This window comes from Oryctolagus cuniculus, chromosome 21 (genome assembly GCF_964237555.1).
Source record: "Oryctolagus cuniculus chromosome 21, mOryCun1.1, whole genome shotgun sequence".
In the NCBI taxonomy this organism is placed as follows: Eukaryota; Metazoa; Chordata; class Mammalia; order Lagomorpha; family Leporidae; genus Oryctolagus; species Oryctolagus cuniculus.
This window is the reverse complement of record NC_091452.1, coordinates 20167122-20194102: the sequence shown is the minus strand read 5'-3', so window position 1 is coordinate 20194102 and position 26981 is coordinate 20167122. Positions and strand designations below refer to the sequence as shown.

The window sequence follows — 26981 nt, the reverse complement described above, 5'->3', positions numbered from 1 at the left end:
TGGCTTTGGCCTGGCCCAGCTTTAGCTGTTGCAGGCTTTTGGGGGCGTGAACCAGTAAATGAAAGAGCTCTATCTCCCAGTCTCAAAAAAAAAAAAAAAAAAAAAAAAAAAGTTTGCTTTGGTGTAAAACAATTTGAAGAAGTCAGTGCATCATTTTCTCATTGCACGCATTTCCCATGACCCTTCTGGGACCCCTCACAGTCCCGTGCTTGTCACTGATAGCCACAGGGAGTAGTTGCTGCTATTACAGCTCCATTTTGCAGATGAGGAAAGTGAGGCCTCGGGCTAGGTGATGTTGGGTGATGGAGCCAGGTCTGCCCCTGCTCAGAGAGCCCTCATCCTCCAGACAGGCCCCTCCCATCACCATTCCTCTTCTAAAGAGGACAGGAGGCAGCAAGGGAGCTGTGCAGGTGGGGGAGGAGTGTATGTTTCAGGAATTCTTCAGGGGCTCGGAGGCAGGCGAGGGGACCAGAGTTAAAACAGTGAGAAGGCTGTTTTAGCGCAGTGGGGGTAGGTGGCAGAATCAGCAGGAAACACTCAGGCGCCCCTGAAACCACAGCATGCCTGTTCCCAGGGAATGCAAAGCTTGGAGAAGCTGCCTCGCTCACTGTCTGGCAGCAATGAGCTCATCAGTCCCAGGCTCCTGCAGCTGGCTTCCTTCCTAGGAGGTCGCTAACACCGGGTCAAGGTGGCCTTGGCAGGGGCACAGCTGGGCAGCTGGATCAAGTCCCTGGGAACAGGAGCTCTCAGGCTGGGGTCGTGGGTAGGGCTCCCCTGCGTTTGGATGTAGCTTTCCTGACCTGCGTTGAATCATTCCTGAGTTGAAGATTTCTCTAGAATATGGTCAGTTTGGAGGTGATGCCAGGAAGAACCAAAACGCAGATGGAAAGGAGAGACTCAGCAAGGAAGGAAGCCAAGGAGAAGTATGCCGTGGAGCAGCGTGGGTCGCTGGTTCCATCCACGGGGAGCTGGTGGACCCCACGGGGGTCCTTCCCAAGGGCAGGGGAGCAGGTGTCTTTATCCCCAACTGCATCCCTCTTCGGATAGGAGCTGCTGCCAGGCAGATCTCTCTGGCGCTTCCCGATCCCTGTGAGTGTTTGATTCTTCCCTGTGCATCTCAGATCCCTAGGACGGCCCGGACTGGTGCTCAAGGTACGAGAATGGTCGCACGTGGCCTTAGTATGATAATCTTTCAGATGAATACAGTGGTCCTTCCTTGTCTGCAGGGCATGCATTGCAAGATGTTCTGTGGACATATGATAGCAAAGACAGTGTGGAACCCTGTAGAAACGAATTTTCCTCCTCTATATCCATCCCTATGATAACGTTTAATTGATAAATTAGGTGCAGGTAAGAGATTAAGTCACAGCTAATAACAGAGCAATAAAAACACTATGATATCATAAAAGTTATTTAAAACTCACAGTAGATATTTCTGGAATTCTCCATTTAACATTTTTGGGCCACGGTTGGCTCAGGTAACACACTGTGAGGAAGGGGAGGCTACTCCGTGGAAATCGTGCAGGAAGGAGTGCGGTCTACATAGCTCTGTGCAAGGGGCGGGCATTGTGGCACAGCAGGGTCAGGGGCCTGTACCTGACGCTGGCCTCCTGTATGAGCGCTGGTTCAAGTCCTTTCTGGTCAGATGCCGTCCCTTCCACCTTTTTTTTTTTTTTTTTTTTTTTTTGACAGGCAGAGTGGACAGTGAGAGAGAGAGACAGAGAGAAAGGTCTTCCTTTGCCGTTGGTTCACCCTCCAATGGCCGCCGCGGCCGGCGCGCTGCAGCCGGCGCACCGCGCTGATCTGATGGCAGGAGCCAGGAGCCAGGTGCTTTTCCTGGTCTCCCATGGGGTGCAGGGCCCAAGCACTTGGGCCATCCTCCACTGCACTCCCTGGTCACAGCAGAGAGCTGGCCTGGAAGAGGGGCAACTGGGACAGAATCCAGCACCCCGACCGGGACTAGAACCCGGTGTGCCGGCGCCGCAAGGCGGAGGATTAGCCTAGTGAGCTGCGGTGCCGGCCATGTCCCTTCCATCTTAACATGATGAAACCATTTTGATGATACAGCCTTGCAGAAAACTGTCTGGGAGGAAATACTTGAAAGCTAGGAGGCAAGAACTGTGGGAGGGGAGTGGGGAGGCAGCACGAGCGCCCCAAGGCTCCCTCCCAGCTGGCTCCTGGTGCGTGCCAGAGGACTGAAGGTCAAGTCCGGACTGATAGGAAAGCACGCGTTCCCGAGCCACTGATAAAGCCTTTGAGAACGAGCGCTGCTTCTTTGTAGCAGTTTGGCACAAACTACCCGGAACACAAATGCTCACCCGAGGGATTCGTATTTCTGCAGGGTGAACGGGAGACATTCCAGTGACACATGCTATGTGCTCGATCTCAGTTATTTTTTTTTAAGATTTATTTATTTATTTGAAAGTCAGAGTTACACAGAGAGAGGAGAGGCAGAGAGAGAGAGGTCTTCCATCTCCTGGTTCACTCCCCAGTTGGCCGAAACAGACAGAGCTGCGCTGATCTGAAGCCAGGAGCTTCTTCCAGGTCTCCTAGGTGCATGCAGGGGTCCAAGGACTTGGGCCATCTTCTACTGCTTTCCCAGGCCACAGCAGAGAGCTGGACTGGAAGAGGAGCAGCCGGGACTCGAACCAGTGCCCATATGGGATGCCAGCACTGCAGGCTGGGGCTTTAACCCACTGCACCACAGCACCAGCCCCCTCTTAACAGATTTTCAACACAGCAGTGTCACAGTAGTCCTGTGTATATAGGCTGTGGATTTCTAGAATTTGTTCATTTCATACTATTGCTTTTTAAAATGTATTATTTATTTGAAAGGCAGAGTTATGGGGGGTGGAGAGAGATATAGAGATACAGAGAGAGAGAGAGAGAGAGAGAGAGAGAGAGAGATTGATTTTCCATCTGCTGGTTCACTCTCCAAATGGATGCAACAGCCAGGGCTGGGCCAGGCTGAAGTCAGGAGCCAGGAGCTTCATCCAGGTCTCCCACATGAGTGGGAGGGGCCCCAACACTTGAGCCATCCTCCACTGCCTTCCCAGGTGCATTAGCAGGGAGTTGGATTGGAAGTGGGACAGCCAGGATTTGAACTGGTGCTCATTTGGGTTGCTGGTGTCGCAGGTAGAGGCCTAATCTACCCTGCCACATTGGTGGCCCCTGTACATGGCTTTGACAGAAGAGTTGCATTAGTAGGGCTGCGAGATAAAGCGCAGGGAACACCATTAAGTTTTAGATGAACAGGAGTCATTTTTAGTAGAAGTATATCCCAAGGATTACACTTTCCCATGGGTCTAGCCTGGGTCACATGACCATCTCTCAACCAATCCTGTGACTTTCCTTGGCAGGCCTGTGGTCGGCTGGAACACGGGCTCAGAGCTTAGGCTACGGATTAACGTCTGTTACAGTTGATTTTCTAGTGCAAGTGGGTGCCCTGTTTGTGGGGGCTTCAGGTTGGTGAAAGATGGAATTTAAGGACGATGCGGGCTTTCCATACATTTGTAAACGCCCCCTCCTATTTCCCTCTTGGAAATTTGGTAGCGCAGTGGGGGAAGAAAGCCAGAGTGAGCAGGAGCCCAGAGTGCTTGGCGGGCTGCAGCTCCACACCTGGAGGGTGCCTGAGTTTGGGGCAGGGGAGAAATTGGGGCAGATTCCCGGAGATGGGAGACTCTTGGAGAGAAAGGGATACCGAGGATTTTAAGAAAGTTTCCCTGTGCAATGCGCCTGGCAATTTGCCTCCAGCAAGTTCTCCCTACAGAACCTCAGTAGCAATCAGATTCTTTCAACATTTTTTCAGGGGGCAGGTGTTGTGGCCCAGTGGGTTGTGGTGTCATCTGGGCTACCTGCATCGCATATTGGAGTCCCAGGATCAACTCCTGCCTCTACCACTTCTTCCTCCTCCTCCTCCTCCAATTCTTCCCCCTGCTCCTCTTCTCCTTCTCCTCCTCCTTCTTCTTCAAGATTTATTTATTTTATTTGAAAGGCAGAGTTACAGAGAGGCAGAGAGAGAGAGAGAGAAAGAGAGAGCAAGAGTGAGAGAGAGGTCTTCCATCCACTGGTTCACTCCTCAAATGGTCACAATGGCCAGAGCTGCACTGATCCAAAGCCAGGAGCCAGGAGCTTCTTCTGGGTCTCCCACGTGGGTGCAGGGGCCCAAGCCAGGGCTTGAACCGGCACCCACATGGAATGCCAGCGCTGCAGACGGCCCTGTGTCTCTACTTCTGATTCAGCTCCCCTGCTAATGCACAGCCTATGGGGCAGGAGGTGAGGGGCCAAGAACTTGGGTTGCAGCCACTCATGCAGGAGACCTCGACTGAGTTCCCGGCTCCTGGATTTGGCCTGTCCCAGCTCCGGCTGTTGCAGGCACTTGCGGGAATGAATCAGCAGAGATGGGAGATTTCTTTTAATCTATGCCTTGTCTCCATGAGATTTGTCTCTAGGCCTTTCACACAAAATGAAAACAAGCACCATTTCGAAAATAGCCGTTTTTTGTGGACTTGGAGTCGCTCTCCGATTGAGAGTGACCGTCCTGAGCCCGGACCCAAGGTGACCCTGTTCTTTGAAGGCCTTCTCACTCCTCCTGGGCCCTTTGCACGGACGAGGATGAGGTCACGATGGATCTGGTTCCTCTTTCTCTGCTCCAGGGTGAGGAGCAGCGTGCTCAGGCCCCACATCGAATGCTGTGTATCAAAGAGATTCCATTTTCTCCGATGTCTTTGTCCAAAGACAGACATCTCCGCCAGGACGCCAAGTGTAAGCGTTCGGTGAGAAAGCTCCAGGCCTTGCTGAGGCTGCCCTCTGGTGGTGCCAGGGAGCCGGCGCGGTCAGCCTGGGGCTGGCCTATTGGTTGTTCTGTGCCAGGCTCTTTGAGAGCACCAGCAACAGTGCCGGGAACAGGACAGCTGTCGGGTGGTGATTTCTTACTTTCATACAATTTGTGTTGGAAATATAAGGAAGTAGAAACTAATCTTTAAAGCTGCTAAGCCAGGAAGTCCATGTTGAAAGGATTTTTTTAATTCTATGTCGTCTTTAGGGAAAAGGATTAGTTAGCTAACCTTGAAGAGAGAGAGAGAGGTCTTCCATCCACTGGTTCACTCTCCAAATGGCCACAACGGCCAGAGCTGCGCTGATCCAAAGACAGGAGCTTCTTCCGGGTCTCCCACGCAGGTGCAGGGGCCCAAGGACTTGGGCCATCTTCCACAGGCCATAGCAGAGAGCTGGATGGGAAGTGGAGCAGCCAGGGCCTGAACCGGTACGCTTGTGGGATGCAGGCGCTGCAGGTGGCAACTTTACCAGCTACGCCACAGTGCTGGCCCCTGTGTTTTGTTATTTATTTATTTATTTATTTATTTATTTATTTGAGAGACAGAGGGACACAGAGAGATAGGTCTCCCGTCTGCTGGTTCATTCCCCAAATGTCCACAATAGCCACAGCTGGGCTGGGCCAAAGGTGGGAGCTAGGACCTAGGAACTCAATCCAGGTCTCCTATGTGGGGGGCAGGAACCAATCACCTGGGCCATCCCCACTGCCTCCCAGGAAGCTGCAGTCGGGAGTGGAACCCTGGAGGCTCCGCTGTGTCTGTGTGTTAGCGCCTCTGTGATGAGCTAGTCCTGTTCGTGCTGTCACAGGCCATGCAGCTCCATCTTCTCTATCCCACAACCCACGTCCTGTAACCTGCCGCATGAGTTGTCACTTTTGTGCTTTGCCGCTGGTGTGGTGGTGCTGCCCCCCTCCCCAGCACCCAGGATTTTCCACCTCCACTCCCGCACTCCAACTCTGTCACTTTTGTCCCCACCCTGGCCACTGCCATCATTGGATGGCCACTGCATCCAGGAGGCACTAAGACTGGGCTCAAGGTGGGAAGAAAGGGAGATGGGGCGGCTGTCAGAGCCCCTGGATCCATCCCCTTCTATCAGGGAAGCAAACACGTCCTCAGAACAGAGCCCCCCACAACCCACACCCCTCCAAGCTGATTTCTGCGGAGGCTCAGTGACCGGAAGCCATCAGAACCTCCAACCTCACAGCTGGGGCACTTGGGAAAATCCGTAGCAGGTTTAGATAACGTGGAAACCACCACAATCCATCAATCCATGGCCTGAGGCTGGGTTCATCATGGTCCAGCAGGAAAAACATTTTGTAAAAAAGGATACAGTAACATGGGAGCGAGTTTTGATTCTGAGTGATCTCTACTTGTAAAATAGTAGCTTATCCGTTAGGATTCTGTATGCTTGGTTTTGAGCACATGCAGAAATGCAGAAATCAGTAGTTAAATTGAGAGGGAGGGAGGGGGAGAGAGAGAGAGAGAGAGAGAATGCACAAAGCGACCTGATCCTGTGTCTCTGGCTGTTCCTAGCTCTCCTGTCCTGCTCTGATCCTGGGCAGACAGTGGCAGTGTGTGGGATAGAGCTGGAGGTCACGTGACAATTTACTTTATGGCTGGGGCTTCCTGTGGTTCTCAAGGGACACTCCCTTTCTGCACATAGCCATCACAAATGGGGACAGAACCAGGGGCTTGTCCCCATCCCCTCCCACTGTACATTTAGTGAGGAAGATGTGTGAAACTCTTCTCTCCTTGGAAGGCTCATTGATTTCTGGAATTTAAGTAATTTAGCTATTTTTGTGTCCCCAGGTATCTTTTATTTAAGCTATGATTTTTTTTAGTGTAACTAGCTTGTTCTCATTGCTAAACGGGGAGCAATGATCCTTTGAGCCTTTTATGTTGTAACTGGAGGTAGATATCCAATAAGCTATTTTTGATTAAATAAATATGATCTGACCCACTCCTGGGAACTTGGCGTTCCTGAACTTGAGAGGGAGGTTTTGATATTTTTTCTGATTGCTATTTTTTTCTCTGATCTCTGTTTCATATCTAATATAGTTACAGCATCTTGCAGTTAACATTTCCATTCTTCTCTTCTGTGCTCAATATTTCGTGGCATCTGAGGGGAAAGGGAAGAATGTTTATGGAGGAGGGAATCGACTTCCTCTTATTTCTTACCCTTTGGTCCTTTGCCCAATCACTGGAGCACAGATGGGAACAGCAACTTTGGTGCCACCACTTGGTCAAGTTGTCTTCTTCAGGCTCAGCCACACAATTTCCCATCAATATTTCCCTTCTTTTCTTTCCCCCGGGCATCCCTTGGAGAGTCGTGTTGCCAAGTGGAGCTGGGTGTGAGGGTAAGCTAAACAGGTGCACCGGCTTTGCCCGTCTCACGTCAGTTGCTGGATGTGAAATGAAATCCCACAGGAAGTGTAGGGAAATTGTTACAGCTCTTGGCTATACCAGGACCATGGACAGTGGCCCCCAGCATCTGCTGTGTGGGGAGTGGACACCAAATGGCAAAAGCCTTGCTTTCCACAGTCCACACATCTTTTTCTCCTGTAGATTTAGAAAATGAGCTGTGAGAAAGAAAACAATGACGAGTGAATAATCACGCAGGAAAACCTGCATTTGTGCTGCACTGCCAATCCACACCTGTCTTGTTAACAAAAATACAGAGACTCCCAATTTAGGAAAGGTGGATTAAGGAGAAACTACAAAATTCTTAAGACTAAAATCCCACTTTTTGGGTATAACTTTTAAATGTTATTGTTATTTTAATTGTGTGAGTTTATGGAGTCCAGAGTGACAATTCGATATATACAATGCGCGGCAATCCAATCAGGTTAGTCAGCATGTCCGGCCCCTCAAACACTGTGACTGGGGTGAGTGCTTGGCGCAGCACTTGAGACTCCACTGGGGACCCCCAGGTTCCATGGTGGAGGCATGGTTTGAGTCCTGGCTCTGCTTCCGATTCCAGCTTCCTGAAAATACACTCCCTGGGAGGCAGCAGGTGACAGCCCAAGTTCTTGGGTCTCTACCACCCCTGTTAGAGGACTGGATTGAGTTTCAAGCTCTGGCTTTTGGCCTGGCCCAGCCCCAGCTGTTGGGGACATTTAGGGGGTGAATCAGTAAATGGGAGAATTTTCTATGTTTCCCTCTTTCTCTCTCTGTCACTCTCTCTCCCTTTCAAATAAAAAATAAATAAGCAAGCAAATAGAACATTTAATAATTATACATATTTATGGGATACAGTGTGATATTTCAGTACATGCATACAATGTGTATTGTTCAAATCAGGGTAATTAACATATCCCTCTCTTTGTCATTACACGATGTTTGGAGACTTCGTCTCTTCTTCTTATTCATTAAAATATACAATAGGTTGTTAGGAACTATAGTCACCCCACTGTGGTATAAAGTACTAGAACATCTAAGAGGAAGAGGGCTGTGGCCCAGAGTCTCCAGGCCCAGGTGAGAAGTGATTGAGCCACAAAGGTTTCTTTCTCTCTTTTTTTTTTGTTTTAAAGATTTATATATTTTTTACTTGAGAGTCAGAGTTACACAGAGAGAGGAGAGGCAGAGAGAGAGAGAGAGAAAGAGAGAGAGAGGTCTTCCATCTGCTGGTTCACTCCCCAATTGACCGCAACAGGCGGAACTGCACCGATCCGAAGCCAGGAGCCAGGAGCTTCTTCCAGGTCTCCCACACGGGTGCAGGGGCCCAAGGGCTTGGGCTGTCTTCTATTGCTTTCCCAGGCCATAGCAGGGAGCTGGATGGGAAGTAGAGCAGCCGGGACTTGAACCGGCACCCACATGGGATGCCAGTGCTTCAGGCCAGGGCATTAACCTGCTGAGCCACAGTGTCAACCCCGAGCTACAAAGTTTTCAAGCACAGTTAAAGGACTTTATGACTTCACTGCTTCACATTCTGAAACTCTGGGATTAGTTCAGTGTCAGCTGCTTGCATCCTCTCTACACCTGCTGCTCCTATTTTAAGGGAGAATAACTATGCATGGCAGAAGCGAAATCCGGCACCCCCAAGAAAGAACACGCCATTGTCGTGTTTTGGTTTATCTCACCCATCCTTCTTGGCCTCCAGTTACACCCATGTTCGTCCTGGGAACGTTTCCTCCTAAGGAACATGGCTCCAAGTCCCTTCCGCCATGGAAGTGATGTCGTTAATCTGGAAACCACAACCAAGCAGGTTTTTGGCTTCCTTATTGGCAAGAAGATCTAATGCTCTTTTTTTTTTTTTTGACAGGCAGAGTTAGACAGTGAGAAAGGTCTTCCTTTTCCATTGGTTCACCCCCCAAATGGCCGCTACAGCCAGTGCGCTGTGGCCAGTGCGCTACACCGATCTGAAGCCAGGAGCCAGGTGCTTCTCCTGGTCTCCCATGCAGGTGCAGGGCCCAAGCACTTGGGCCATCCTCCACTGCCCACCCCAGGCCACAGCAGAGAGCTGGAATGGAAGAGGGGCAACTGGGACAGAATCCGGCGCCCCAACCGGGTCTAGAACCCGGGGTGCCAGCGCTGCAGGTGGAGGATTAGCCTAGTGAGCCATGGCGCCGGCCAGATCTAATGCTCTTAAAAGACAAAAAGTGCTGATGGAAGGACATTTTTATTAATCCCTTGCCCCACTGAGGAAACCAAGTGGATGCAGATACATCAGCTGAAAATTTTCTAACTTCAGGGATTTTTTTTTTAAAGAAGTAATCATGCCTTCTCTTGAAAACACTGTTTAAACCTTTCTGACTTGAATCAATGACGATCAGCAGGATCAAGGTATATTTCCAATGGAAGCTTTTGAAGTCTGCAGCCTTTTAGACTTCGATACTCACTTATGTGTTCTAGGCTTTCCTGAATTTGGCCAAGTTACTGAGGTACTGGAAGCCTTGTGAGCTGCACACAGTGTGTGCTGGAAGTATTCATGGTGAATTGATTGGTGACTGATGGGTGTAACAGGTGTAGTGTGCCCTTGGCCCGTGTGCCCTTGGCACTCACTCTTCTCATGACTTTTCCTCCTGCAAGCACACACAGCTCTCTGAGTGTCCCAGAGAACAGAGCAGCCCAGGGGTGCCTAGGGGCTAATGCAACTCTTAGTGCATGCAAATCAGATTTGGAGAATAAATTCCCAGCCCTCTCCTCCCTCAGGTGGAACAACCTGAGCTGGTTCTTCACCAGCTTCCAGAATTGGCTACAGACAGGCTCGGTGCTCCAGTTACCCCCAGAGGTAGCTGGTTTGACTAATGCATTTTTTTTTATTGATAGGCAGAGTGGATAGTGAGAGAGAGAGACAGAGAGAAAGGTCTTCCTATTTGCCGTTGGTTCACCCTCCAATGGCCGCCGCGGCCGGCACACCACGCTGCTCCGAAGCCAGGAGCCAGGTGCTTCTCCTGGTCTCCCATGCGGGTGCAGGGCCCAAGCACTTGGGCCATCCTCCACTGCCTTCCTGGGCCACAGCAGAGAGCTGGCCTGGAAGAGGGGCAACCGGGACAGAATCCGGCGCCCCGACCGGGACTAGTACCCGGTGTACCGGCGCCGCTAGGTGGAGGATTAGCCTATTGAGCCGCAGCGCCGGCCACTAATGCACTTTTTACCAAATTCTTTCCCTTTCTGGTCTTACTTCCCATGCCCCCATAATGCTCTACGGGATTACCCAGCAGATAAATGATCTGCACTAGAATCCTTGTCTCAAGATTTGCCTCCGGGGGAGCCCAGTCTGAGATATTAGGTTAAGTTAAATATGCCCATATTCCAAGAGGTGGGAAAGCACTCCTCCAGTTTCTCATGGCAACATTGCAAGACCTCAGCTTGAGCATTGCAACTCACCCTCTCTTTAGCAAGGTCCTCTTGCATGTACAGGGCTTTGGGCAGAATAGCATGGATGATTTTATTTAATTGGCCAGGCCATGGGATGCCCCATGGTCAGAAGTATTTGCTCCAATTACTGGATCTGACTTAGAGGCTTCCTAGGGTGACAGTCTCACCTCCAGGGTCTACACAGGTGTCCTATGAGGGCAGCTGGCCCCCAAGGCACCATCCTGGCGGAGGGCAGAGCAAGGCGCCCCCTTGAAAACAGCCTCGGCTTCTGGGCTTGTGGTGAGAGTGACAGCGCCGATGGTCTCGTTCTCCCCTTGGCTTCCGCTTCCTTACAGAACAGCATTGGTCCCCAGCTCATTCACAGCTGAGCGATCTGGGCCTGCAGAACCCTCAAAGGCGTGCGGCACTGCATCCTGCTTTTTCCTGCCCCTTTAGTTCAGGTGCCAGGGTCTCTGTTAGCACAATGTCACCTTTGTACTCGCTCCTGCTACAAACCTCGGGTGAAGTCCGTGCGCTGCCCTCTCATCTCTTTATCAGATGGTCAGCAGCCACACCCTGAATAAGCTTTCTCATCTCTGTTTTTTTGTGATCTGGACTGACTAAGCATGTTCCAAATGTTTTAATTCTGCTTGCTCTTTCCTGAACAACTCCTCTCTTGGTCCGTCTCCCCCCTTTCACATCTTCCTAGAGGCAGTCAGGAGGAACCAAGTCACTCCTTCGACTCTTTGCCTGAAATCTTAGCTACATAAGTTCCATTGCCCACAAGCTGCACCTTGCACAAAGCACTAGAACCATGGTTACCTACGTTCTTCCCACATTCGACTACGATCACTTTTCCTCCAGTTCCCAATGGCGTGTTGCTTGTTTCTGTCTGAGATTCACCCGAATGGCCTTTCCCATCCATATTTATACCAACTTTCTGCTCAACACATTGTAGCATTTTTCTACAATCTGCCTCAAAACTCCTCCGGTCTCTACCCATTGCTCAGTTCCAAAGCTGCTTCTACTGTTCCAGGAATTTTCTCAGCAGAAATCCACCTGTCAATACCGAAATATGAATTAGCCAGGGTTTGCCCGAGAAACAGACCCATACAGTGCATGGGAGTAGGAGAAGAGGGAGGGAAGAGTGGGGTGCAGGGGAGAGATCTATTGTAAGGAATCGGGTCCCACAGTCTCAGAGCCTGAGACGTCTCCAGATCTGCAATCAGCAACCAAGAGGCCCTGGAAGGTGGACGGGTCGCTCCAGCCCAAGTCCTAAAGGCCACGGCCCCAGGGAGCTGGCCGTCTAAGGTCCATTCCTGAGATCAGCAGGCTGGAGACACCACAGAGTCAAAGCTCATCAAAGGCCAGCGCCCCAGCTCAGAGCAGGAGGCTCCCAGTGACTCGTGAGTGTGTCAGCCTCTTAGTTTGGTTCCGATCTTTGGTGGACTGCATAACCACTGCCAATGTTCAGAAGGGCAGTCTGCTTTACCGAGTTTACCACTCCACGTGTCAACCCCATCAGAAACCACTCGCACTCTCACAGGTATACCCAGAGCATCCAACCCATCAGAATTATCCCTACTCTGAAAGCACTAATTCAGCTGGCATTGCTAGGTTTGGAACTTGCTTGAGACCCATCATCACCCTTTTCTTGAATGTCCGCCCACGGCTGTCCCACTGTTGTATTTCAGAAGCAACATACATTGTTTGGTGTCACAGGCAGAGATGGAGACCAATTTGGCCTCCAGATGAATCAAAGCTGGAGTCTCCCCAGAGACACAGATGACACCTTGGCCACTGGAGAGGATGCTGGAACGTGCTAACGCCTTGGGGGCTGTGGGAGGGGAATGGACACGTTTTGTATTCCAGAAGGACTCAGATTTTAAAGGGCCAGGGATCGAATGCTGTGGACAGAACCGTGCTCCCTCAGAGGTTGTATGTTGAAGCCCTAACCACCCATGTGACACAGAACCCTCAATGGATAACTCAGGTTAGATTTGTTCATAAGGACACCACTGCGGTGTGCTAAGATGATCTCTCTCTCTCTCTCTCTCTCTTTCTCTCTCTCTCTCTCTTTCTCCCCCACCATCTTCCCTCCCTCCACCATGTAACAATGAAGTCAGAGGCCATCTTCGGGCAAACCAGGAAGAGTCCTCACCAGGAACCGGATTGGCTGGCTCCCTGATCTTGATCCTTCCAGCTTTCATAACGTAAGAAACACATTTCTGGTGCTGGTGTTGTGGCAAGCAGGTTAAGCCACTGCCTGCAATGCCAGCATCTCATATGGGCTCCGCTTCTGACCTAGCTCCCTGCTAACGCTCCTGGGAAAACACCAGAAGATGGTTCAAGTGCTTGGACCCTTGCCGCTCATATGGGAGGTCTGGATGGAGTTCCAGGCTCCTGGCTTCTGCCTGGCCCAGCCCTGGCTGTTGCCATCATCTGGGGAAGTGAACCAGTGGATGGAAGACCTCTCTCCACCCCCCCACCCCGCCCATCTCTCTATAGCTCTGCCTTTCAAGTAAATAAACAAATCTTTTAAAAAAGAAAGAGAGACTTTTCTGTTGTGGGAGTCATCTAGTCTGTGGTTGTGTGGCAACTCAAGCTGACCAAGATGGAGGTAGTTGTGTGCGAAGTCCCCTGTGACCTGTCTCATTCCAGACGTCTCTCAAAGATCCCCAGGACCGTTACAGAGAGGGACATCCCACCGTGGCAGTCAAAGTGTCGGCACGTGTTACCCCTCACTTCCCCCAGAAGCCAGAAATACTCCTCCCAGTGTCATCCTGCAGCATTTGCAACAAGAATCCGGGAAAGAGTCACTCTTTTTCATTCGTTTTATTAGCATCAATATATACAAAGTGGAAAATGACTCAATTTCATTATTCTAGCTTAGAAAGTTTGTTTTGCTTCGGTTTAGCGAGAAAACGAAAATTTCCCAAGAGAAAGCCTACCTTTGGGGTGCTGGCCAACTCAATATCTGACCTCCGATGACCCCCTGTGCCTAGCCAAGGACCTAGGAAGGCCATGCCTGTAGGTTTATCTCATGGCAGGGTGGGTCTTGCCACAGGCTCACGCCTCAGTTGCATCCCTTTCTCGTGCTCTGCCATCCTGAGCAGACAGCCACTCTGCTTCCTCCTGAGCTGCTTGGCATTCAAAGCTATCAGCCTGAGGTTTCGTAGGCTCCTCTGAGGATCCGGCTTCAAAAGATCACCGCGCAAAGCACATTTATGGAACCAAGTAAAGATGGCCGTCAGGTGGTGGTCAATTCTGTTGGCTAATTCTTCAAAAAAAAAAAAAAAAAAAAAAAAAACAAAAGCAAACAATAACAACAAGAAAACCAAAGGGCTGAGCTCTAAGCTGAAGAGAATTGAGTGTGTGCATTGTTAAAGCACAGGGTGGCAGCTGACAGATACAGCTAATATGGACTAGCATGTAATACACGCCATCACATGCATTCTCTGGAATTCGCGAGCTCTGTAAACGTGTTTCCCCACTGTTTTAAAAACAAAGAGTGGCTTCTGGGAAGGCTCAGTCCATCCGTATTCTCAAGAGAGTAGCCTGTTCCAAAATATTTAATCCCAAGGGATTTAATAATGATCTTATAAAAACAGACAGAATTGTAATGAGATGCCTCACACATTTTTGGCACAATTATTACCGTCTTTTTTTTTTTTAACCTTTACACATTACAAATACACATTCAGATAGTTTTTAAAAGAAAAATAGACACCGGCCTGTCTTTTCAATCACACTGTACACTGTTGAGTTTGCATGATCCATCTCTAGGTGAAAACGAGCTTCTAAAATGTGGTTACTGGTGCTACTGCAACAGAACTGACACACTGATCTCCTGGAAAACCAAAACCAAAACCAAACCCCACACCTCTTCCATCACTCCAATAGCCGATAAGAATTCCTGAGCCATGACCTGGCAGGTTTTACAAAGAGGGGTTAGAGTAAAGATTTTGATGTGTTTTCAGTCTTACAAAAGGCAAATGTTCCATTTCACATAACCATAGTGTGCTCTCAAATCAAATATCATTAATAGATTTTTGTCATTCTGGATGATTCCAGGGTTAGGGTTAGGATAAGCATCTAATAGGAAAAAAAAAATGTGCATTATTTGTGTTGTCTTTCTCCAAATGTGACCTGGAACACTGCTCTGATTCCTTCATAAAATGGGGTGCAGCCCTTAGTTCACTCTTACTGCATACCACGAATGCACACCTTCAGGAGCCCCTATGCAGTATTCTCTGTGGACAGAAGGAAACTGTTCCAGCCTCAGACCCTCAAGATTGAGCTCCTGTGTGGGGGAGGGTGTGTGTGGACCTGAAGCCAACTTCCCTATCTTGCTTTTGCTCTTTCCAAAACAGCTCCCAAAATATGGATGCCCAGCCCTTCCCCACCTAGAGTGGCAGCCAGAAGGGTGTTTTCTTGCTTTAAGTGGCAGATTTAAACAATTCTAGACAGCCTGGGATAGGACACCAAAAAAAAAATCCCCCAAAGTTACCCACTGAGCTGGTGAGCCTGTCTGAGCCATGGGGTCGCCACGTGGTCCCAGGGAGGTGAATCTGCCTCCACGTGTACTGGCCCTTCCGTGCACCCTCTGCCCCCTGACTTTTACAAAAGAACCTCCCCGACTGTCACACACTCAGCAGTCCCACGAGGCTGGGCAAAAGGACGCTAAGGAAGCCCATGCGACCAGATGTGTGGCTATGACACCTGAAATTTCTCCCCTCCTTGTTGATGGTCATGTCAGATGATGCCCAGCCCGTTGTGGGGTGGCTGAGGTTCTACACGCCCCGTTCCTGTTCTTGTACCCGCCACAGTCAGCATTCACGCCACCGTCCAACCTCCAGACAGCTTCAGAGAGGAGAGGAGGGGCTTCCTCTCCTCAGACCATTCCTGGAATACTTGCATGCGAGTCTGTTTCTGATGGCAGCAGACCCACAGGTCTCCCCCTAGCTGGAAGGCGGAGGCGTGCCAGAACCATGGGGAGAGAAACAGCTCACCCCTGGGGTTCAGAACATGCCGTTTCCCCCTTCCCAGCCCAAACCCTTCTGACCCTAGGGACAAAGCTTTCTGCATCTCCCAAGCCCGCGGATTTGTCATCACAGCTCAAAGGTGACCTTGGCCAACAAGCACGTGGACTCCGCCCCCTGTAGCATCAGTGACCTGTCTTTTGTGGTTGAAGGAATTGCAAAGAAAAGAACATTTTCACCCCACGTTCCCTGCATGGCCACTTCTTCATCGGAGCATTTGGACTGCTCAGCATTAAAAGAAGACATCTTCTCACCCAGCCAGCGTCCAGTGAGGCCGGGGTGCCAAGAGGGCGTATTTATGGAATGTGGGACCATGGCAGGTGGTGGTGTGGGAAGCGTGAGACCCTTGAGAAGCTCATAACCTTGGAAGAGAGGACACGGGATTTGTTTTGGAGCAGATCTCCAAGAATGCGCTTAAGTACTCCAGTCAAATTCCAACCCAAGTTCATCCAACACACAATACCTTTCCAACCTGATCCCGGGACTTGTAAGAAACACACCACGGGCATGGGTTCCCAAGTTCATGCAGTCGGATGCTGCTGCACCCTTAGCATGGCATTGCCGATGGTAGAAATTCCATCTGGGGTTGTTTATTTTTGTAGCCATTGCTGTTTGCCATTTGCAAGTCTTCCACCTGCCTTCAGAACTGAGGCTGTTGAACGAATCCGGCCCCAGCCTGAACACATCGAACCACACCTATTTCAATTTTTAAATATAATAAATACAGTGAAGAAAACAGCAAGTTCTTCAATCGAAAGTCCAGAGCAAAGAGAGCAGACGCTCTGGGGTTGCCATCGCATGGCACTTCATCTCTGGACACGCGTCTCGAGGAGGCTGTGGCTGAGTTCGTCTCTGTAAGGTCCCTTGGCGAGGGCAGCGGTCTTTAGATGGACACCTCATACTCTCTGGTTTCCTGCAGGAGAGACAAGCACAGGCTGGGTGAGCCTTTGCGGGACAGGGTGGGCTCCAGCCCTTCGTTGCCCCCTGCGGTCATGCCCTTGGCTGACTCTGCACTGTCCTGGAGCGGCCAGTTTTTCATTGCTATAAAGACGTACCTGACACAGGCTGCGACAGAGAGAAAAGAGGTCTATTTTGGCTTGTGGGTCAGCAGGTGCTAGTTTTAGGGACCTTCCTGGCTGCCCAGCGACCACAGCAAGAGACATGCTGTGTGTACATGTGTCTTTCTGCTCTTTCTCTCTCTTCTTATAAAACGCCCCACCAGCAGGGGGCTCCACCCCAATGACCCTATCTCACTCTACTCACCTCCCAGCGGCTTTGCCTCTGGCCACTGCAGCTGAGTTAAGCTCCCATCCTCAATGTTTCACCATGGGAGGCGCAACCAAACCCTATCCAAACCGTAGTTCCTTCCACCCTGACCACAACTTGCTTCTGCTGCCAGATTGCAAACAAATGGTGCATAACAGGTGCTTGGACTGTGCTTGTGTGCTCTGCTTGTCTCGTCCCATCCTTCTAACACCCGTGAGTAGGGCAGGCCCCACTGGCCTTGGGTCACCAGGGGGAGGATGGATGACATAGGGGACAGAGTTGCATTCCCTGGACCAAAGTCAACCCAGCATCACCATCTGGCCGAAACCAGTTCCACACACTCGTCATGGCCTGATGGACACACTCCCATTGCCACTCAGATCTGGGGTTGTTACTCAGCTCCAGGTAACCGACAGACCCTACTAAGAAGCATGCACAAAACCTAGTATCTAAATGCTATATATATATATATATTTTTTTTTTCATCAGCATAGCCTTCTTTCAGGACCTGGAAGCAAGTTAAATGCAATGTAAGATAATGTAGGTCCTGCTATCACAAGTTCTACTTGCAATGACTACTACACGGGGGTGGCAACTGGTCTAAACCAGTTTGATTTCGCCAATATTTAGGGAGTGTGCACAATGTGTTTCTGGCACCTGCGCGGAGGAGCAGGGCTGTGAGCTCAGCCCTGGAGGTGGTGACTGCCATGGGACTCAGGTTCCTGCTGGGCCCACGCGGGATGGGCAGCGACACCTATGGCTCCTGGTTGACGGGAAGGAAGGTGGGTGGACTCTAGAGTGGTCCCCATTGTCCCCATCTCCTGGTGTTCATGCCCTTGGGACTGGATCCTTCCTTCCTTCCTTCCTTCCTTCCTTCCTTCCTTCCTTCCTTCCTTCCTTCCTTTATTTCTTTATTTCTTTATTTCTCTTTCTTTTAAAGATTTACCAACTTATTTGAAAGGCAGAGTTACAGAGAGAGAGAGAGAGAAAGAGAGGTCTTCCATCTGCTGGTTCACTCCCCAATTGGCCACAATGGCTAGAGCTGTGCTGATCTGAAGCCAGGAGCCAGGAGCTTATTCTAGGTCTCCCACATGGGTGCAGGGGCCCAAGGACTTGGGCCATCTTCTACTGCTTTCCCAGGCCATCAGTAGGGAGCTGGATCAAAAGTGGAGCGGCCAGGACTCGAACCAGCTCCCATATCGGATGTGGCGCTGCAGGCGGTGGCTTTACCCACTATGCCACAGCGCCAGCCCCAGGGTTTGATTCTAACCAACAGAATGCAAAGGCGCTGGGCAGTGGCCTTGCCTCTGTGTTGACATTGCACAGGACTGTGACTTCCTCCTTTCAAAAAGACCCTCCTGGTAGGTTTGCGAAAGTAAGCTGCCCTACGTGTGGGGAGCAACTCAGACTAGACTAAGTTACTGGAATTAAGACTTATTCTATGCATCTGCTCTCCCACAATATGGCGCTGGGAGAGGAGAAAACAGCTTCTACTCAGCTGCCTCTTGCCAGCTTGAGTGATGACCTCCAGGAGCTGATCCTGCTCCTGATTGGAGGAGAGCAGCGTACTCGGCGTGTGGGCAGCCGAGTTGGGATTGGCGGAGGAGGACTATAAAGGAGGAGAGAGATGGCATGCACCAGGAACATCTAAGAGGAACATCTATGTGAAGGAACACCTGTGCAGCCCCCAAGAGAGCCGGCCGGCGGTGTGCCGCTCCCCCGCGGAAGTGGGGAAAAGTGGCAGGGGGAACCGCCCTTCCACGGAGGTGGAAGGGTCAGTAGCCAACCCGGGAAGAACCAGCAGCAAACCCGGAAGGGCCGAGCAGACGAAAGAATAGCGCAGGGTCCTGTGTCGTTCCTCCACGAAGAGGGGGAGCGACACTACGGAACCCCCTACGGAAAGCAACGGCCTCTGGAACACAGTCTGCAAGAAACTGAAGCCACACACGTCGAGGAATGGGGTGCTGTCAGCACCCATGTGAGCTTGGAGGTAGATCCTTCCCTGGTGCAGCCATAAGCGAGGGTAGGGGGCCAGCACTGTGGCATAGCCAGTGAAGCTGCCGCTTGAGGTGCCAGCATCCCTTATGGGCACCAGTTCGAGCCCCGGCTGCTCCACTTCCATGTGAGAGACTCAGAAGGAGCTCTGGCTCCTGGTTTCAGCCTAGCTGGCCCACCACATAGCCATTTTGTTAGCTCACTTCCCAAATGGCCACAACAGCTGGAGCTGCGCCAATACAAAGCCAGGAGCCAGGAGCCAGGAGCTTCTTTCTGTTTTCCCATGTGGGTGCAGGGGCCCAAGCACTTGGACCGTCTTCTGCTGCTTTCCCAGGTGCATTAGCAGGAGGCTGGATTGGAAGTGGAGCAGCTGGGACACGAACCACTGCCCATATGGGATGCCGGCACTGCAGGCGGTGGCTTAACCTACTACTCCACAGCACCGGCCCCATAACTCTGCCTTTCAAATAAATAAATAAATCTTAAAAAAAAGTTGATGGAAAATGCGTTTTTTTTAAAGAAGAGAGTATAGCCCCAACTGCTGCTTCATAACAGAGGACCCAGCTAAGCTGTGCCTGGTTTCCCAGCTCGTAGAAAGTCTGGGATAATAAGAATGTGTTGGGGCTGGAACTGTGGCATAGTGGGTTAACACCGTGGTCTGAAGCGCTGGCATTCCATATGGGTGCCAGTTCAAGACCCAGCTGCTCCACTTTCTGTTCAGCTCTCTGCTATGGCCTGGGAAAGCAGTAGAAGATGGCCCAAGTCCTTGGGCCCCTGTACCCACATGGGAGACCCGGAAGAATCTCCTGGCTCCTGGCTCCTGGCTTCAGATCCAGCCATTGTGGCCAATTGAGGAGTGAACTATCGGATAGAAGACCCTCTCCCCTCCCCGCCTCTTCTCTCTCTTTGTACTTCTTTCAAATAAATAAATAAATCTTTTAAAAAAAGAGTGTATTGTTTTAGGGTCCTAGATAATATCATTATACATCAATAAAGAACCAACACAGGTGCTTTGAGGTGGAGTGAGGGAAAAGTTTCAGGGACAAGGAACAAGTCAAGTTTACGCCACCACAAACATTGGGAGATGGTGGCAGGTCAGTCATCCTACAGGGAATGAATTGGAAGGGCTGTGGTTTGCAGTCATTACCAGCCCTTCACATGTGCCTCTGGGCCTTTGCACATGCTCTCCTTGCTGCGAGGTGTCTTCTGAAGTCTACCTTCTGCCTCTGCATTCCACCTACCCTCCATGTCTCAGCTTTATGGTCGCTTTCTCAAAAATATCGGGGCCGGCGTTGTAGCACAGCAGGTAAAGCTGCGGTCTGCGATGCTGGCAACCCATTTGGGTGCCGGTCCGAGTCCCAGTTGCTCCATTTCCTATCCAGCTTCCTGTTAATGCGCTTGGGAAAGCAGCAGCGGATGGCCCAAGTCCCTGGACCCCTGCACCTGCATGGGAGACCCAGAAGAGGCTCCAGGCTCCTGGCTTCAGACTGGCCCAGCTCTGGCCATTGGGGCCATTTGGGGAGTGAACCAGCGGATGGAAGAGCGCTCTTCTCTCTCTCTCTCTCTCTCTCTCTCTCTCTCTCTCTCTCTAACTCTGCTTTCAAACACATAAAATAAATCTTAGAAACGTGTTCCCCATCACACACATCACTGCCCTGTCCAGTTTTCATCCCAGTCCTTAACATGATGAGTCATCGTCATGGAAACGCCCATGGGCGTGTTGACAGGGGGAGGCGGGACAGTGCAATGTGCCAGAGCATTGGGTGGAGCTTGTGCCTTGGCTCCCGGCTGCGCATCCCGGCTCTGCACAACCTCAACCAAATCAGTTTTTCCTCTCTCAGATCAGGACCTCCACGTTGGCCAATCCGAGGCAGCAGCTTGCAAAGACTCAAGGAGCTGGTGCGTTTGAAGTGCGTGGTGGGGCGGGGCGGCTGTTGATGTTACTACGCCCGCTCTCTGCCTCCTGTGCCACGCCGTGAGCTCATTCGTGGCTGCACAGGTCTGGTTCATGACTGCACGGGGCCTGGATCCCAAACATGCAGGGGTGCTGCCATTCAGTAAGGAGCTGCACACAGTAAGATGTGCACCAGGCGGGGCTGGAACGCGTCTCCCCAGATGTCAGCTGCTGCAAACTCAATACCCCAAGACCGGTGCTACGGTGATTAGAGAAGGGGACTTTGGGAGGTGATCAGGGTTAGGTGAGGTCACGGGAAGCCCCCGGTTGGTGCCCGTTAGTGCCATGGGATGCTCACTGCTGTGTCTGGATGCAGCGAGAGGGCCCTCACCGGTGCCAACACCCTGCTATGGGATTTCCCAGGCTTCAGAACCGTGAGCCACGTGCACCGTGTTCTTTGTGAGTTACCTGTCTCGGGCATTTTGACCCAGTGACAGAACAGGGACGGAGACAGTAGGGATGCCGGGCACTGCCACCAGGCCACTGTGGGCCTCACACACCTGGACCCTTTCTCTGAGGGTCCTGGGAACAGGAGCTGGCTCCTCCCTGCCATGATCCCTGTAGGGGCCCTGGGCGGGGCAGGGAGGCGAGACAGGATCGGGGCTGGTGTCCTCTGTGGATGTCATTGCCCCTGCACAAAAGGAAGGCCCCTCCCTTTTTGCTGTGAGTGGATTCAGAGCCACGAGGGGCAGAGGAGGAGAGGAGAGAGGCTGGCTCACCCCCGTCTCGTAAATGGGGTTGTCGAACTCCGTCTCCACGGTGATCTGGCTATAGGGGTGGGAGTACACCAGTGGCAGGCGCAGGCTGGAGTAGTAGCGGCATCTGCAGAGGAAACAAGAGGGAGGCGGTGTCACTTCTCTCCTTCGAGGGCGCGAACGACAACGTTGAGAGCGGCCGCTGGTGCCACCTCCCGCGAGCGGCAGCGAGGGTGGGGCATGCTACACAGGAATGGGATGAAGCAGTGAAGCTCTGGGCATAGCGTAGCATCTCCCCTCTTTACCCAAGGCAGCCTCTACGCCTCCAGCGCCTGGGACAACGCCTGGCACGCGTGAGACTGTCGGTCCCCATTTGTTGAGTGAATGAGTAAGGGATGGAGGTGTCAGAGCCCCTGGCCGTGTCTGTGCCCCCATTGGACCCTAAGCCCTGTGAGCTCAGCCCCCTCCCCAGAGGCGGGGCGGGTGCCCGGATCCATGTTTATCCCTGCGATTGGGTTCCATCACGCCATCTCTGCAATCACTTGAGTGCCAAAGAGAAGGGTAAAATTCCCAGGTGTCCTAAATTAAATTCCAGGGACCTGGGGCAGGGCCGGCGGGAGGCTCACCCATTGACAAATCACAGCACCAGTTTGCATCACTGAACGGACGTTACAGCCGTAACCGGCACCGCACCCTGGCCCCTGGCAGCACCGCCTCCATCCCATCCAGGAGCTGCAGCCGCTTGTCCCGGTGGACGGCCCTCCTGCCTCAGTTTCCCCAGCTCTGCACACTCCCACCTCTCTCATCTGTAGCCGATGCAGGCTGAGTGTGAATAATTAAAGCCTTCCTGTCCCAAATGCTTGTTAGACGGCCATGCTCTGAGCTCTGGTATTTTTTCAGTAGCTCCCTAGCCTTGCTGCTGGTTGCTATGGGAACTTGGTCCAGGCCCCGTCTTTCGGGCTAGCGTCTGTCACAGCTCAATAAACCCTTTTATGCCAGATCTCTTGGTCCCAAGCATTTTCTGGTTGAACATCACTGTCCCCACACTCTAGGCAGAGACCTTGAGGCTCTGAGAGGTGACCCGCTGGTGGGGGAGTGAGGGAGGGAGCCGCAGCCCCATCTCCTTCCAGCTTCCTACCTTGTGATGTAAATATAGGCTCCTCCCAGCAGTAAAGAGATGATGAGAACCGGGATGAAGATAGCCAGGGCCATGTCTCCGCCTTCCAGCGACGACTCCGCTGCCGCTTCTGCTACTGAACACACAAGCCGGTGAGGCCTTCATTCTGCATCCACCCGGTACACACAGCAGCTTCCCAGCTCTCAGGTGGGCACCTGCCTTCCCAGCTTTGCGCCTACTCCAAGAGCTGGCATCACACAGCCTGGGGTAGTGGAGGATTGTGCCCAAGGGGAGAGGTGGCAGAGAGCAGGATGGAAACGGCAGCTGCGGCCCTCTAAGAGGGGTCCCAGGGTCCCGCTTAGGCAGGACGGCTTCAGGGGACGACATTGTTTGCGTCTTGACCATAACCATGCTCATATGAGCAGCGGAAGTTTGGGGATTTATCCACTCAATCCAAGGGAAAGCTTGGGGAGAACCCCAAATCCAGTAGCTGGGAAGGGGGACTCATTGGACATATCACAAAGTAGGGAGAAGTAGGGATACACCTGCTCCCAAGACCCTGTCCATGAGCCGCCAGGCTGCCAAGCTGGGGTTCCCAAATCTCACTGCTTCCCTGCCCCCAGGGACAGTGGGCAGCCTCTCCCAGATCTGCTCGGTCAGATTCCAGTCCAGGAATGGGCTCTGAGCAGCCGGGACGGCTCTCAGCCCTGCACAGCCTGAGGCTACCCCAACTGTTGCTTCTCGGAGGCCCCATTCTCAGGCAGCCCTGTGGGTCTCACTGGAGGCTCTGGCTGAACCTTGGTGGCAGCCGGGAGAAGTGTGGTTGGTAGGTGTTGTGGGGGCCACAGATGCTTCCCCCGAGGGGCTTGAAGGAGATGTAACACCTCTTCTAGAAATTTGGTGGGGGTGGGGGGGGGCTCTGACAGCTCTACGGTCCTGTCCAACAAAGCTCAGCTGTGCTCCCATTTATGGGGTCTGAAAAACCCACCCTGATGCCTGGGATGAAAGCCTGTGCAGGGCCGGCGCCGTGGCTCACTAGGGTAATCCTCCACCTAGCGGTGCCGGCACACCGGGTTCTAGTACTGGTTGGGGCGCCGGATTCTGTCCCGGTTGCCCCTCTTCCAGGCCAGCTCTCTGCTGTGGCCAGGGAGTGCAGTGGAGGATGGCCCAGGTGATTGGGCCCTGCACCCCATGGGAGACCAGGAAAAGCACCTGGCTCCTGGCTCCTGCCATCGGATCAGCGCGGTGTGCTGGCCGCAGCGCGCCGGCCACGGCGGCCATTGGAGGGTGAACCAACGGCAAAGGAAGACCTTTCTGTCTCTCTCTCTCACTGTCCACTCTGCCTGTCAAAAAATAAATAAATAAAAAAATTAAAAAAAAAAGAAAGCCTGTGCACACAGCATCGCCATGGAGCCCCCGAGCGCTGAGCGACCCCTCACAGTGCAGGTGAGCAGCTTTGTCCCGAGCTGACACAGCGTGTCCAACCCTTTACATATGGGAAGCCACGGGAAGGGACACAGGACCATGAAACACATACAGAACTCGAGATAAGATCCTGGGTAGCTTCCTGACACCCGTTCCATATTCGCCAACCTTGCTCAATAAAGGAAGTAGAAACAGGCGGTGGGAGAGACGAGGGGCCAAGTTGGGGGACGGGCGGGAAGACCTGGAGGGAGACCATGCCATAGGACGCTCGCTGGGCCACGGCAGGTCGCGGGGACGCGGCGCCGCTGGATCCCGTGGCCCGGAACTGCATGATGTGCAAGGGCGGTGCTTAACTTTAAACTTTTCTCAACTCCTTGTCCTCAACTATGGACCCGGCATCTAAATTCCGCTCAGAGTCTATGGGGGCACTATTTGCCGCCAATCCCATCGCTGTTTTCTTGACAATACCATTTGTTTGGAAATTATCTTTGACAGTGAGAAGGCAGAGGTTTTTTTTTTTTTTTTTTTTTTTTTAAAGCACCGGAATAAAGATACTCAAGGACATGCCCTCGTTTTCTGCGATTAGATGGACTTATTATTATTAATTATTATTTTCTTTTCCGTTCCAGCACTCACCTTCCAAAGCATGTTCAAAGCTGTCTTGATTGACTGTAGGAGAAAGCAGGGGTCACTGGTTAGCGTCAAATGAATTCACTCCCCTCCACCCCACCGCAGGAAACAAAGCCAAAAGAGTTCACTGCAAAAGCCTAGCCCAGGCTTGGCTGTTTTGATTTTACCTAGCCTGGGCTGCCTGCATAGACTCGCTTCTTGGGTTCCCCAGGGGAGATGAGGTAGATCAGAAAGTAACAAGAGCAGTAACAGTAACAGTCATCAACCCTCCCCAGGCAACTGACTCTGTCACCAGCTTCAGCCCTGCCACGTGTGGCTGGCGAGGCTCCAGGCTTACGCAAAACTCAGCCACAGTGGCGGCTAAACGCCACTGCTCGCCAGTGCACCCGCCACTCAGGGCTGTCACCATGTAGGACTTCCCCGCTGGACGACGGTGCAGAAGCGGCTGGGGGGAACCACGCTGCCAGTTTTGAATTTGGATCCTTTCCTGGGCCAGCAGCACATGGAGGGGCCTGATGTTCCCCCGCGGTGCTGGAGGGTGGCAGCTCCCCGGCTGGCCCCCTTGTGGCCACGCGGGGAAGCCACGGACACGCTGCCCTCCGCTGTGTCCCCGTGGCGGGGGCTTGCGAGGTGGGCTGTGAACACAGGCTGCACCTGCCACTTGCAGTATTTTTGGTTCATGGTGAGTTTGGCAGGAAGGAGCCCCAGTGTCAGCCAAGAGCCATCTGTGCCTGTTTGTGGAAACCTTTCCGATTTCATTTTCTTCTACATATATCCGGCCAGCATTTGTAAAGTCCATGGAAAACTAATTTTTCTATTTCTTGTAAAACTTGGAAGTTCAAGAGGAGGGGGGCTACTTTTCCATCACTGTCATCATGGCGCTTAGAAATATATTAACAAGCACAGGGGTCCATCACAGGTTACAAAACCCTATCATGGACGTGGGGTCGGTGTGATGGTGAAGCTGCCCGTGGGGATGCCTGCATCCCGGGTCACAGTGCCCAAGTTCAAGTCCCAGCTCTGCTCCTGACTCCAGCTTCCTGCCAGTGCACACCCTGGGAGGAAGCTGGGATGGCTCAAGTCCTTGGGTCCCTGCCGCCCATGTGGGAGACCTGGATGGAGCTCCCAGCTCTAGCTTGTGCTGTTGCTGGCACTGGGGGAGTGACCCAGTGGTAAGATCTCTCTCTCTCTCTCTCTGAAAAACCCCTGCTAATCTTCTCCCCCAAAGACATTTACACCCACCACCAACCACTTCCATTAAAGCCCACCTGCCCAAAGCTTTTCAGGAAACCTCAACTCAGGAAAACGTCTGTGTGCGTCACAGAGCAGGTTTCCATGCTACCAAAAGTGAATTCGCACACGAGGTGTGGACGGTACTGGGAGGGGCGTTTGGGAAGTGGCAGGGGTTAGGTGAGGCCCGAGGGTGGGCCCTGTAAGAGGAGGGGGAGAGCAGGTCGGGTGGGGGAATGCCCCATGCTGGCTTTTGACACAGCAGAAGCTGGCCCAATGCCTGGACGTCCCAGCCCCCAGAACCAATGACGATTTACTGTTGATAAGTTGCCCAATCTCAAGTAGTTTTTAAAATTATTGGCTTTTGGATTTTTAAAAGATGTATGTATTTATTTGAAAGGCGGAGAGAGAGAGAGAGAGAGAGAGAGAGAGAGAGGTCTCCCATCCACTGGTTCACTCCCCAAATGGCTGCAACAGCCAGGGCTGGGTCAGGCTGAAGCCAGGAGCCCGGCACTCCATCCAAGTCTCCCACATGGGTGCAGGGGCCCAACCACTTGGGTCATCTTCCACTGCCTTCCCAGGCACACTCGCAGGGAGCTGACTCAGAAGTGGAGCAGCCGGGACTCGAACAGGCGCTCCAACAGGGGATGCCAGTGTGGCACACGCTGCCCTGGGAGTCTCTTTACAGCAACAGAAAATGCGCCAGGGCAGACAGAGCCTGCCACAGTTTGCGAAGGCGCTGGCTGCACACCTGTCCTGGGGGCGTGGTTTGAAGAGGGCGTGGAGATGAGGGGCGGGGCCTGGCGGGATGGGCGGCGGGGGCGGGGCCTTCGGGCACTTCGAGGGCTCCTGCTCCCTGGACAGGAATCTCCCCCTCCCCCACCGCGAGCAGGTGCGGCGGGGACCCCGAGTGCTGCCTGGCTTGCCCGTCACCCCACTTAGCATGTGAAAAACCCAGGGTGGGCTGCCTGATCTGGGCCTGGAACCCCCAAGCCG

At 52.3% G+C, this 26981-nt stretch overlaps 1 protein-coding gene across 3 annotated transcripts in view; it reads right to left on the bottom strand.

The window, feature by feature from the left end:
- Positions 1-13451: 13451 nt before the first annotated feature.
- The window catches only part of SEZ6L (seizure related 6 homolog like), a 192107-nt gene continuing 178577 nt past the window's right edge, over positions 13452-26981 (bottom strand). Inside the window, exons 14-17 of one of the 3 annotated variants that reach the window (XM_070066047.1) lie at positions 24762-24794; positions 22722-22833; positions 21608-21710; positions 13452-16586 (exon numbers count right to left, since the gene is read on the bottom strand). In XM_070066047.1, the coding sequence (XP_069922148.1) occupies positions 16557-16586; positions 21608-21710; positions 22722-22833; positions 24762-24794 (278 nt within the window). In that variant the 3' untranslated portion in view covers positions 13452-16556. Of the gene's footprint in view, positions 16587-21607; positions 21711-22721; positions 22837-24761; positions 24795-26981 lie in introns of all 3 variants that reach the window. The other 2 variants (XM_070066048.1, XM_070066049.1) reach the window with 2 other exon arrangements.